This window comes from Dromiciops gliroides, chromosome 2, assembly GCF_019393635.1.
Source record: "Dromiciops gliroides isolate mDroGli1 chromosome 2, mDroGli1.pri, whole genome shotgun sequence".
NCBI lineage: Eukaryota > Metazoa > Chordata > Mammalia > Microbiotheria > Microbiotheriidae > Dromiciops > Dromiciops gliroides.
The window spans coordinates 32,010,512-32,023,325 of NC_057862.1; the positions used below are offsets into that span (position 1 = coordinate 32,010,512).

Here is a 12,814-nt window from a genome sequence, read left to right on the forward strand (position 1 = left end):
CTTGGTGCCTCACTGCTTGCACAGGTCTAGACAGAGAGTGTGTTCAGACCCGACTGGCTTAGAACATAGGATGGGCAGAAGAGGGAGAAAGCAGAACAAAAACTCTTCAGCTCCTCTCCCTAGGCAGGATGTTGCAAGAGCCCAGAAGAGGCTGTTGTGATGTGATGCACAGGATGACTTTTCTCAGGGCCGGCATCTGACGTTTCTCTTTTGTTTCCTTGATCAGAAAAAGGAGATTTCATTGCTCTGGATCTTGGTGGCTCTTCCTTTCGAATTCTACGAGTCCAAGTGTCTCATGAGAAAAATCAGACTGTTCAGATGGAGTCAGAGGTTTATGAAACACCCGAGGGGATAATGAACGGCAGTGGAAGCATGGTAGGTGGTTCTCTCCTCTCCCCACATGCCCCTTAACCCTTAAAAGTTTTTTTTCATTTAACAAGCATTTATTTTCTTCTCCTACCCACTGAAAAAGAAGACAAAAGCCTCTCAATAAATATGCATAGTTAAGCAAATTTCCACATTGACCATGTCCTCCCTCCATCTGTCTCTCTCTGTGTGTAATCTATAATGTATAATGTTATGATATAATAATATACAATGTGTAATATATATTATACATCACACGCATACATAGGTCTCCCTGAGCCCATCACCCCTTGCCCTGGGCTCCCATCCCCAAACACGGGTCCCCTCCTCCACTATATCTATGACCTAGCACAAGTGAGTGACGGGGCTGCCCTTTGGTGCTTGTCTTACTCCCCGTGCAGGCCTGTCTGTGCCGGCTCCAGGCCTTCCTCTTGTCTTGGAGCACAGTTCTCTTTCATCAATCCCTGCACTGGAATGCTATCTCAGACATTCCTGGCCAGACTCCATCCCCAGTGTCCATGGTGCCCGGCCTCTCTGTCTGTGTCTTAGGGTACACCTGGGCTGGAGAAACGACTCTCTGTGATTTGTTTTCCTGGATTTCCTGATCGAGACTTGGGCTGATGTGTTTTCCCGGTCTTCGTAGAGTAACTGTAGGGATGAGCTTGGCTGTGCTTCCTCTGCCGCTGCCACCATGTTGACCGGTATCCACCCTTTAACTTTTTTTTTTTCAAGTGAGGCAATTGGTTAAGTGACTTGCCCAGGGTCACACAGCTAGTAAATGTCAAGTGTCTGAGGCTGTATTTGAACTCAGGTACTCCTGACTCCAGGGCCCGTGCTCTATCCACTGCGAGACATAGCTGCCCCTACCCTTTAATTATTGATGACCAGCTCTCTATCCCTGGGCCCAAGGTTACTGTGACAAAGTCCATTCTTGGGGGTTCAGATCCGATACCCCCCAAACAAACAAAACCCCAATAACCCCATATTTCATCTGCGTGGGTCAGATTAGCAGAGATCCCTGTGATGCGTCTCCAGAAACACACAACTAAGTAGTGGATCAAATATTTATGAAGGGGCTTAATAAGTATTTGATTCATTATTAAAGACCTACTGTGTACCCAGCAGTGTGCTAGGGGATGGGGGTATTGAGACAAAATAAATAGTTTATGCCCTCAAGGGCTTATGTTCTCTGGGGGAGGGAAGGAAGATATTTGCACACAAAAAATGTACAAAATAAACATTCAGTAGTTTTTAGGGGGAAGCAGAGAGGGGGGGAGGGGAGGCTCTAGAAACGGGAGGAAATCAGGAAAGGCTACCTGTGGGAAGTAGCGGTTGAGCTGAGCTTTGAGGAAAACTAGGGATTCTAGAGAGAATCTTGTGGTGAAACTTGTTCTCATCCCACTTGGAGTCTGGGTAGGAATTACAGGGTTGCCTAGATGATAGCCAGGGGAGAAGCCACCCTCTGTGTAAGCAAGTGAAAGCTCAGCCCTTTGCGTTAGGCATGGGCGTGTTAAGGAAATAATGTGTACCTTGTACGGAGAGGCATTGGTTCCCTTCATTATATAGGGGCCTTTGTGATCAGGTGGGCACAAGGTAGGAGCCACCCACATCTTGGTGGCCCCACTTCCACAGAATGGTCTGTTCTCTGCCATCCGTGTCCCTGCCCCTCATACACACTGCCCTTCCCCCTCACTCCAGCTCAGTAGAGGCTCAGGGAGCGAGGTGCTTGCTCACAATTAGAACTCTCTGAAAAATGGATGGAGTACCGGTGGACAAGGAGTGAGTTTCTCGTGGCTCGAGGTCTGTAACTTAAGCAGGAGATTGTAAGCTGCCCAGGATGTTATAAAAGGGAGGAGGGGTTACTGTGGGTGATCTCGTAGATGACTCAGTAGCTACCTTGGCTGTCACCTCTCCTGACTGCCAAGGGTTATTAAGGTTCCATATCTCCAGGTCTTATCAGCCCCTTGGCACTCTACAAACAGTTGATGGGGAAAGGGCGGGAGCAGGGCCCTGGCACAGATAGCAGCCTCCTAAGGGTGGCTCCCTGAAAGCTAGAGGACCACAGATCTAGAAGGGAGGGAGGGGCCTCAGAGGCCACCGTGTTTGATTTCCCCCTCACACACACACTTTACAGATGAGAAGGGAGGTTTGTGGCTTGCCCAACGGGGGTCACACAGGAAATTAGCATCTGGAGTAGGATTTGAACCTAGGCAGTCCTGCTGCAGAGCCCAGTCACCTCCTAGCCTCCTGTCAGTGGAAATCAGGCCGCGCCCATGCCTTGGGAAGCCTGCACCGGCCCCCTTGAGCCATGTGTCTTCCGTGCTCGTTCTGAGGTGGGATGGTCTTCCATCAATCAGAAGGATCACTGGGGCTGGGACAGGTAGGCAAGACATCCTCAGCTCCCCATGGAAGGAGGCGGAAAGTGTGAACCCACATCTCTCTTCTCCCAGTCAGGCAGGCCTGGGCACACTATCTCCGGCTTATTTTTCTGGTCAAGCTCGATCCAGATTTAATCAGCCTTCCAGTCAATCTGTTTCCAACACTTCCTATCCATGAAGGTATCCAGTTACCATTCTGAAGAGCCTTCAGGCTCGTTGCGTGACCTCTGACCTTGGCTGGGCTGCTTCCTCCACAGACGAGACATCCTGGCTCCTCTGGTTCAGAGCTGTTCTGATGACTCACAGGCTCTGTCCACCATGCATTATCAGACCCCCCTGCCAGGCACTTGCTTGGGAGAGAGGCAGGGAGAGCAGTGAGGACCACGTCTGCACTCTCCAAAGAAACCGTCCCTCGAGTGGACCTCCAGACAGGGCTGGAAGGCCGTGATCTAGGCCTGACCTTGGGGCTGTCCTCCACCCTGATGGGTCTTGGGGCAGACTCAGAGCTGAAAGGGACCTCAGAGATCGTGAGGCTAGTCCCCTCATTGTACAGGACGGGGAAACTGAGGCCCACCGAAGGGGCCTGTAATTTGGCCTTTGAGCCTTGATTCTTGGTTAGCAAAATAAATACTACTGTTCGCTCCTGACTCATTTCAGATGCGGCTATGAGGATGAAAATAAGCAGCCTGATCGTTTGAGGCTTTATTCTCATAGTGTGGTAGAGTAGAAAAAGGGGGCTAGCTTGGGAGCCAGAAGACCTGGGTTCTGATTTTGGTTTTACTGCTTCCTGTACCACCCCTGTGACTTTGGGAAACTCACTTCCTGTCTGCAGGGCCCATTTTGCAACTCAAGTCAGTCAGCAGACATTAAGTGCCTACTGTTTGTCAGATGCTGTGCTAAGTACCAAAAACAGTCCCCACCCTCCAAGAGCTTACATTCTAGTGGGAGAGACGACAGGTAAATAATCAGGTTCTTAGATACAGTAACCTGAGAGAGGAAGGCACCAACCAGCAGCTGGGGATCGGCATGGCCTCCCGCAGGAGGTGGGATTGGAGCTGAGTCTTGAAGGAAGCCGGGTAGCTTTCAATGCCAAATCTAGAGGATCTTTCTAATTTGATCCTGGAGTTTATTGGGTGACGCGGAGAGACTTAGGAAGTCAGGCAGCTGTGTGAAGGGTGGCTTGGAGTGGGGAGATGCTGGAAACAGGGGACCCGGTTAGGAAGCGATTGTGGTAGTGCAGGCAGGTGTGAGAGTCTACACCGGGTTGGTGACTGTGTGAGCTGAGAGGAGGGGTCCCGTGTGAAAGCTGATCTCCTGCGGTCCTCCAAATCTAGGTTCCTGTGATTCTGCTGCGGGCAGGGGGGATGAGGGTGGGACTCCTCAGAGAGCCCCAGGGTCCAAATGAAAGGTAACATTATTATCCCAGCCATAAATAAGGCAGGGAAACAGCCACTGGGAGGAAAGCATCTCTCATTGGCTCCTCTGCCTAATTGATCCCTTAGGTTCTGACCCCCACACAGAGCTATCGCGAGGCAGCTTGGGGCATGGTTTTTCTCCCCCGCTCGCAGAGAACATGCATTTTTTTCTCTTGGCCCCTCCCAGCACCCCTCCATCTCAGGGTCTTGTGGCCATCACACCCCTATTCTCAGGGGCTCAACTAAGCCTCTTGGCCTGGGTAGGGTAAGTGCCAAGGTGGGACAGAATGCTTGAGATCAGCACCTCTTCTTGTGCACAGTCAGCTCTTCCCTCCCCGTTCCCCAATCACTTTGCTGTGTACCCTTAGAGAACCTTTTCATGATTAAGGAGAAAGATCATGGGATTTAGAGTTGTTTATCGAGTCCTGGCTTGGCCGCTCTCTGGGTGCGTCTTTCCCGGCAAAGTCCCTTCACCTCTGTAGGCTTTGGCTCCCCCATCTGTAAAGTGAGAAGGTTGGATCTGGTGATCTTCCATCGCTAAACCTCTTGTCAAATGAGACAAAGTTCGTCAAGCTCAATGCACAGAGAAGATATTTAATAAATGCTCGTTCCCTTCCCCCGTCCTGTGATCCTCCCTTGTTCCTCCCATCTCCAGGTGCTCAGTGAATCCTGGCCTGCTCCTGAAGGTGCCACACCCCTTGGTACCCTCTTCAGCTTGGCAGCCCAAACCTTACACCCCTGACACAGAAGGCCGGGCAGGGAGGTTGGCATGCTCTGCTCCCCTGCCCCCTCTGTCTGCCACTGTCACTCAGTAACTACCTCTTCTCCTTTCACGTTCACTCCATCCTGTCCTGATGGGGGCCGCTATCACCTTGGACCCTCCAGGGCTTCCTCTCCTGGATAAAGCCTGTATCTGGCATTCAGTCTCTGTGCCAATCCCTGCACCATTCAGTCTCCTGGCCTCTCCTGTTCCCTTCCCCTCTTTCAGCTCCAGGCCGCCTTATTCCTTAGCGCCCCCTTGCACCCTAGCTTGCCCGGGCCAATGAATTTGCCCAGGGCACGGAATTCTTGCTTAGAGTCCTGTCCTGGCCTGTTGAAACTGGACTGTGCCAAGTGTTAGTGAAGGCAGCCTCAGGTTATCTTGCTGTTTATTTTCCTAAGAACACGATTCGACATCTGGTTCAAACACTGGTTTCCCTGTTCGTTTTGCCTTTTGCTGTTAATAAATGTCTCTAGGTTTGCCAGCACTTTTACATAACAAGTTATCCAGAGACAAATATCCCTCACTCATCACATACCCACCTGGCCTGTTTTCTCTATCCCCGCTGTTTAACTGTGTGAAAGGGGCCTCTCACTCCACCTGTGCTCATGAAGGTCATTTCTGAATCACAGTGTGGGGCTTGATGTTCATTGTTATTAAATTTCAGCACAGCATAGTGGGTGGAGAGCTGACCCCAGACCCAGAAAGATCTGCGTTCAGGTCAGACCTCTGACATCTCCTGGCTGAGTGACCCTGTGCAAATCGCTTCACGCAGTGCCCCATGAGACTCAAGCTTTTGGGAAGGTGCTGACCTGCACTGGTGAGGGGGTGGTTCACAGCACCATGTATATCACAGTTTCAGAGAGGTTAGTTAACTTCCCTAGGGTCACACAGTAAGTGGCAAAGACAAGGTTAGCTCCAGAGCGACCTGACTCCCTTCATTATCCATTTATTGAGTGTCCACCCCCTGTGCTGGATGAGAGGGAAATAAGACAGTCCCTATATTTGAGGTGCTTAGAAAGGAAGGAAACAAGCATTGACTAAATGCACTTTGTCAATATCTCCTTTGATCCTCACAGCCGCTCTGTGAGATAGGTGCGATGATGATCCCCCTTGTACAGTTGAGGAAACTGAGGCAGACAGTAAGTATCTGAGGCTAGATTTGAACTCAGGTCTTCCTGACTTTAAGGTCAGTGCTCTATCTACTGAGCTACTCACCAGCTGCCTCCCAAGTCAGGGCAGGCTTTGCTTTTATTTAGTGTCTCTTATGTGCCAGGCTCTGCACTGGGCACTGGGATACAGATATGAACATGACAGTCCCTTACATTCCAGTAGGGAGATAAAATAGAGAGAGTGGAGTGGCCCCCAGGAAAAAGGAATTATGGATGTTTGCAGCCAGGGGTAGGGGGCACGGGTGGGGCAAACCATGTTAGAAACAAAGTCTATATAAATTAGACTTTGGTCCAAGCACATTAGAAAGGTCTGGAGTGGTAAGTTAATGTGGGGGGAGGAGAGAGACAGAGATAAAGACAGAGAGAGAGGAAAGGGAGAGACAGAGACAGGGAGAGAATCAGGAGACTCCCAGGGTAGAGCTGCTATGAGTCACTCTGGACTAGCTTGCCTTCTATTAGACCTGAAGGGCCTTCCTGAGACTATACCAGTTTGGGGACCATTCTTTGTCTGAGTTTAGGAACCTGGATCCCATACTCTCCTTCTCAAGTGTTTTTTTTTTTCCATACTGCAAAGCCTCACCTCTCAAATGTATTGGGAATTGAGTCAAATTTATAAGAATGCAAGTCATTCCCCAATTGATAAGTGGTCAAAGGATATGAACAGGTAGTTTTCAGATGAAGAAATCAAAGCTTTCTTTAGTCATATGAAAAAAATCACTGTTGATTAGAGAAATGCAAATTAAAACAACTGAAGTACTACCTCACACCAATCAGATTGGCTAATATGATGGAAAAGGAAAATGACAAATGTTGGAGATGTGGGAAAATAGGGACCCTAATGTTCTGTTGGTGGAGTTATGAACTGATCCAACCATTCTAGAAAGCAATTTGTTGTAACTATGCCCAGAAGGCTATAAAATTGTGTATACCCTTTGACCCAGCAATACCACTACTAGGTCTGTATCCCAAAGAGATGAAAAAAGCCAGGGGGGGCGGGCCTACTTGTACACAAATATTTATAGCAGCTCTTTGTAGTGGCAAATAATTGGAAATCAAAGAGACACCCATCAACTGGGGAAGGGCCCAACAAGTTGTGGTATAGGATTGTGATGAAATACTTATGTGCTCTAAAGAAATGATGAGCAGGCAGATTTCAGAAGAACCTGAAAAGACAACACAAACGGATGTGAAGTGAAGTGAGCAGAACCAGGAGAGCATTGTACATAGTAACAGCAACATTGTATGAGGATTAGCTGTGCATGACTTAGCTATTTTTCAAGTGTCTTTCCAGCTGTTGACTTCCTGCTTTTGAGAGCTTTCCATCCATCCACAGGGAAGAGGGTGGCGGCTGGGCACTTCCTGTGTGAGCCTTTGTGGATCTCCCTCCTATAGGCTGACATTTTGCAGTTAAGAGGCATTGTTGCCCAACAGAGAGAGCATTTGACCTAGAATAATAAAGACAGACATTTATTTGCTGTGGGGCCTGGAGATCTGGAGGGGACCTCAGAGGTCATCTAAGTCCAAGGGTTCTTAACCGGGGTCTGTGTATATGTAAGAGAAAATAGCTATGAACTTGGATGGGAAAGTAAAATCCATCTTCATTTTCACTAACCTCTAATTGAAATTGAGCATTTCCTTGAAATATGAAGGAAAAGATTATTCAGAGGGAGAGGTCTGGAGGTCTCATCAGACTTCCTAAGGGGTCCGTGATAGAAAAAAAAGGGTTAAGAACCTCTGGTTTTAGGGCAGCTAGGTGGCACAGTGGAGAGAGCACTGGCCCTGGATTCAGGAGGACCTGAGTTCAAATCCGGCCTCAGACACTTAACACTTATTAGCTGTGTGACCCTGGGCAAGTCACTTAACCCCAATTGCCTCACAAAAAACCAAAACAAAACAAAAAGAACCTCTGGTTTAGTCCATTCCTTTCATTTTACAGATAAAGAAACTGAGGTGTAGGGAGGCTGAGCAACTCGACCAGGCTCACACAAGTAGCCATGATTGGAACCCATTTCTCTGATGCCCACTGCCTCTGTTAACTTCACTGGGTTTCAGCTCCTTCTTCTGTGAAATGGGAATAGTAATAAATAGTTGGTTCCTCATGGGATGGCTGTAAGAAGGATGGGACACAATGTGTGCAGAATGCACAGTTCTTATTCTTCAGTGGACCAGATGAATGCGTTTCACACCCAAGCTTTCCCATATGTAGTTTGCATGACATGCCAGCCCGGGCCCCCCCCCCCCCCCCCCCCCCCCCCCCGCACTGTCCTGGAATGGATTTCCTAATAGGTTTTAGATCAGTCTGAAATGTAGGTCAAGGGAAGCTTTTCCAGGCTTGCCAAGGGGATGATGAGTCACATGTATCCCTTCCAGCCGCTGCACTTGGTTTAGCCCCCATAGGTACAGCAAGAGCCGAGGAAGAGGCCATTTGTCATAAATTATAATGAAGCAGCTTTTCTGTTGTCTTGACGGCCAGGTCTGATGTCAGGGAAATGACACAGAGCCTGCTTTCCGGGACCTTAGGCTGGTGATAGAGGAGAGGATATTGGAGAATGCCCTTCGCTGGGAGATGCTGCTCAGCTAAGAGCCCCGCATCCAGGCTGGGGGCGGCAACTGCCAGGTCAGATGTGTGAGTGTATTGTCCCTGCTCCTTCTCTCACCTCTCCAGGGGCAGCTTTAAGTGGCCCTGCTGCTGTCCTGTCAGCCTTCATGAGCCGGTGGGTTTTCATCAAGTAGCAATCCCAGGCTGGTGGATGTTCTGCTGAAAAGTGAAGTGATTGGCGGAGCTCTGAAATTGGCTTCTCTTTAAGTGTCTATTCACGATGTGCGTGGGTCCTGACTTGTCAAACAACTGCCACATATTCATGGGGGAGAAACAGCCCGGGCAGAGCCTTAGGTCCATGACCAAGGAAGATCAGATGAAGAAGACGGACGTTTAGCCTGAAGAAGAAAGGACTGAAGGACCTGTGATAGTGGCTTCGGAGTATCTGAAGGGTGGGCACACAGAGGAGGGTTTTACCTGAACTCTAAGCGCAGAACCAGGAACAACTGAGTCGATGTCAAGGGAAGCTTCCTAAACATGAGAACTGTTCAGATGTAGAAGGAGCAGAAAGTCATAGCACCTCAGAATTTTTCTTTTCTTTTCTTTTTTTTGTGGGGCATTGAGGTTTAAGTGACTTGCCCAGAGTAACACAGCTAGTAAGTGTCAAATGTCTGAGGCCGAATTTGAACTCAGATCCTCCTGAAGTTAAAGCCGGTGCTTTATCCACTGCGCTACCTAGCTGCCCCCTACACCTCAGAATTTCAAAGTTGGAAGTGGAGAGAGGGGTCTATCTAGTCCAACCCAAACCCGAAAGGAATCCCCACCAACCCACTATAATAACCTCCCCAACAAGTGCTCATCTGACATCATGAGAGGGTTCCTACTGCCTCCCCAGGCAGTCCATTCATTCCCCTTTTGGACAGCCCTCCTAGTAAGAAGCTTTTTCCTCTGCAGCTCTTTGCCTTGCCTGTAACAGCCTTTGGAAAGTGGAACATCTCTGGAGAGCGGGCGTTTTTCCTGTTTGGAGAGTGCCACGTTCTCCCCCTGTCAACACCTTTCTCACTTTGAACTCCTGCTCATCTTCTCCCTTCTGTTCCTTCTAGCTTTTTGATCATGTTGCTGAATGCCTGGGTGACTTCATGGAGAAAAAGAATATCAAAGACAAGAATTTACCTGTTGGATTTACCTTTTCCTTCCCCTGCCGACAAACGAAAATCGATGAGGTAAGAATGGCCCAGAGCTCTGTGGCTGCCTGGTGCTCTCTGCACCTCTGGGCCTAAAAGACCACCCAAGAGAAACTTCCTGGTTCATTTTTCCTCATTGCGTCCACGATGGAGGGTCCAGGATGGAGATTCCAATGATGGAATCCATAACGGAGAGTCCCTGATACACGTTCTGTGGTTGATAAGCCATGATCCATAGGAGAGGATCAATTAAGGAAAGTGTACGTGATATTTACTTGAGAAAATCATCTGCAAAAATGAATGTGTGGGGGGCAGCTAGGTGGTGCAGTGGATAAAGCACTGGCCTTGGATTCAGGAGTACCTGGGTTCAAATCTGGCCTCAGACACTTGACATTTACTAGCTGTGTGACCCTGGGCAGGTCACTTAACCCCCATTTCCCCGCCAAAAAAAAAAAAAAATGAATGTGTGAGTGAACTTTGGCCGTTCTGATTTGCTCCCCGCCCCCTAAAAAATGATTTCAATTATTAGCATCCTTGTGGTGGAGGGGGACATTGACAAAATTCCTCTGAATAAAGGAAAATGTAGCTGGGCTGGAGATAAATTCACCAGGGTAAAAGAAGATCCAGGTCTTATTGGATCACATGGGCCTTTTCTTCCTGAGCCATTTTTGGGTGGCCAGCCTGGCTTTGGGAGGCGATAGGTTGGAGGTAATAAGACTTTGGTTAAATGCATTGAATTGAGTTAAATGCCCCCCCATTTCTAAAGCACCCATGAACACAACTGCCCTGCATAAATTTGCAAAAGTACACAACATATGAGTATATATGTGTGTGTGTGTGTGTGTGTGTGTGTGTGTACAGATACAAATTTATAAGTATACATTCAATTAATATCCTCCAGTCTTTGCATTTGTCTTGTATCTGATGTTATTGATATTAATGTTATGATTGATATTAATTATTATAATAATTAATAATAGAGAAATAGCACACTGTGGTGGACAGAAGGCCTGCCTAATAGACAAGACGACCTCTGTTCCAGGTCCTGCCTCTGACATAACTAGTTGGATGACCCCAGACAGGTCACTTAATGTGTCCATCAGTCCTAGGGACATTTCCTTATAAGTTATCGTTGAGTTGCTGATCTGTGCCAATGAAAGGGGTTTCCACACTGGGATATTTCATGACCAGACCAAAGTAGTTAAGAATGTGTTAACATACTCTTCAACAAGAAAAATTATATCATTTTTTGTTGTCGTTATGGTGGGAGTAAAGCTCACAGTTGGATATGATTTTAAAGTCTCTTCAAGTCGCTTGGCACTACATCTTCCAGGCTCTTGTTTTAAGCCTAACCTTTATTTGTCCGGGTGCTTACAAGGCAGACGAGGTTATGTAGAGGCAGTAGGATGGAGCCTGGCTTCAAGTATTTTAACTGTGTGGTCCTGGACAATTCATTTCACTTCCTTGAAACTCACTTTGCTCCTCCACAGAGTGGGGATGATGGAGACTAGCTCCCTCACTTAAAAGCGCCATAAAATTCTCAGTTATTATAATTGTCTCCACCTATACACACTTGCCTCTCCCATTACAGGACTGCTCATAGAGGGTAGACAGGCTGTCACTTCCCTAGAGTTGAGGTCATTTTGGAGAGTGGGAGGGTGGAGGATAAAACTAATGTTAGGCCCTGAGTTAAAGCACTGAGAAGCTCTCTGAATCATAGGAGGAGAAGACAAATTCTGGTGATTGGAGACCCTCTGCTGAGATGTACCCAGGCAGTTAATGCACTGACCCTACGTGAAGATCCTTGTAACTCCTGAGAACTGTATCTCCATTAAGGCAGATAGGAGGAGTACACCTAGACAGAGGGTGTGGGTATAAGTTGATTTTGATGTGATGATATTAAAAAAAAAACTCAAGATGTGACTAAAAGGATTTTACTGGGAGAAGAGGAAAGGAAGGCAGAATGGGGTAAATTACATGACATGAAGGGGCACAATTACAATAGAGGGGAGGAAGGGAGGGGCCGGCATTGTTTAAACCTTACTCTCATCTGATTTGGCTCAAAGAGGGAATAATATACACACTCAGCTGGATATAGAATTTTATCTTACCCACTAATGGGGGCTGGAAAGCACAAGGATTTGCACATTTGATTAAGAGGATTCTACCCTGAAATTGGAGGGGATGGAAGAAAACTGCCCACGTGCATCTGCTAAGCCAGATGCCCCCTGGATATTAGCCAGAGAGAAGCCTAGCCATTAATGGGAGACAGTCCCCAGAGTGTGGGAATAATGTTTCATTGGCACCCCAAGCACTCACTTCAGGGCCTGATATTTCTTATATACTCATCGCTTGTTGATAATTGACACCCTAGATTTGGGGAGAATGGATTTCAGAGAGTCCAGAGAAACAGCGTTGTCTGGCCCAAGATTCTGTAGGATGTGGAAGGGCAGGGATCTGCACAGGGGGGCTGGTACCACCCTCAGAAACAGATCCCAGTGATGAGAGCGAGAGGAAAAGGGGGGTGTTGTGTTTAGATGAGTGAAAACATAACTGGGAAATATTTCACAAAATAAATAATGTAATAGAAAATTGTTGTGTTCAGTTGGATCTGACTCTCCATGACCCCATTTGGGATTTCCTTGGCAAAAGATACTGGAGGGGTTTGCCATTTTCTTCTCCGGCTCATTTTACAGATGAGGAAACTGAGGCAAATAGGGTGAAGTGACTTGCCGAGGGTCACACAGTAAGTATAAGTGTCTGAGGCCAGCTTTGAATTTGGGTCTTCCTGACTCCAAGCCCGGGCACTCTATCCACTGAGCCACCGAGCTGCCCAATAGAAAATAGATAATGTTAGCTTGTGGTTTTGAAAGTCCATTTGAAGGCCTGTTTTTATTTGAGTCTGGATAGATGATAGACCTCAAAGCTCCATCCTAGACTTTACTAAGACTTGTACGAAAGGTGGAAGCCAGAGTCGGGAGTGGTGGGGGATGGTCTGAA

The 12,814-nt window shown here is 47.8% G+C and overlaps 1 protein-coding gene across 1 annotated transcript in view; it reads left to right on the forward strand.

Moving 5' to 3' along the window:
- Window positions 1-12,814, forward strand: part of HK1 (hexokinase 1) — a 79,224-nt gene that overhangs the window by 37,508 nt on the left and 28,902 nt on the right. The window contains exons 3-4 of the mRNA XM_043983910.1: window positions 227-375; window positions 9,734-9,853. Coding sequence (XP_043839845.1) covers window positions 227-375; window positions 9,734-9,853 — 269 coding nt within the window. The remainder of the gene's footprint in view (window positions 1-226; window positions 376-9,733; window positions 9,854-12,814) is intronic.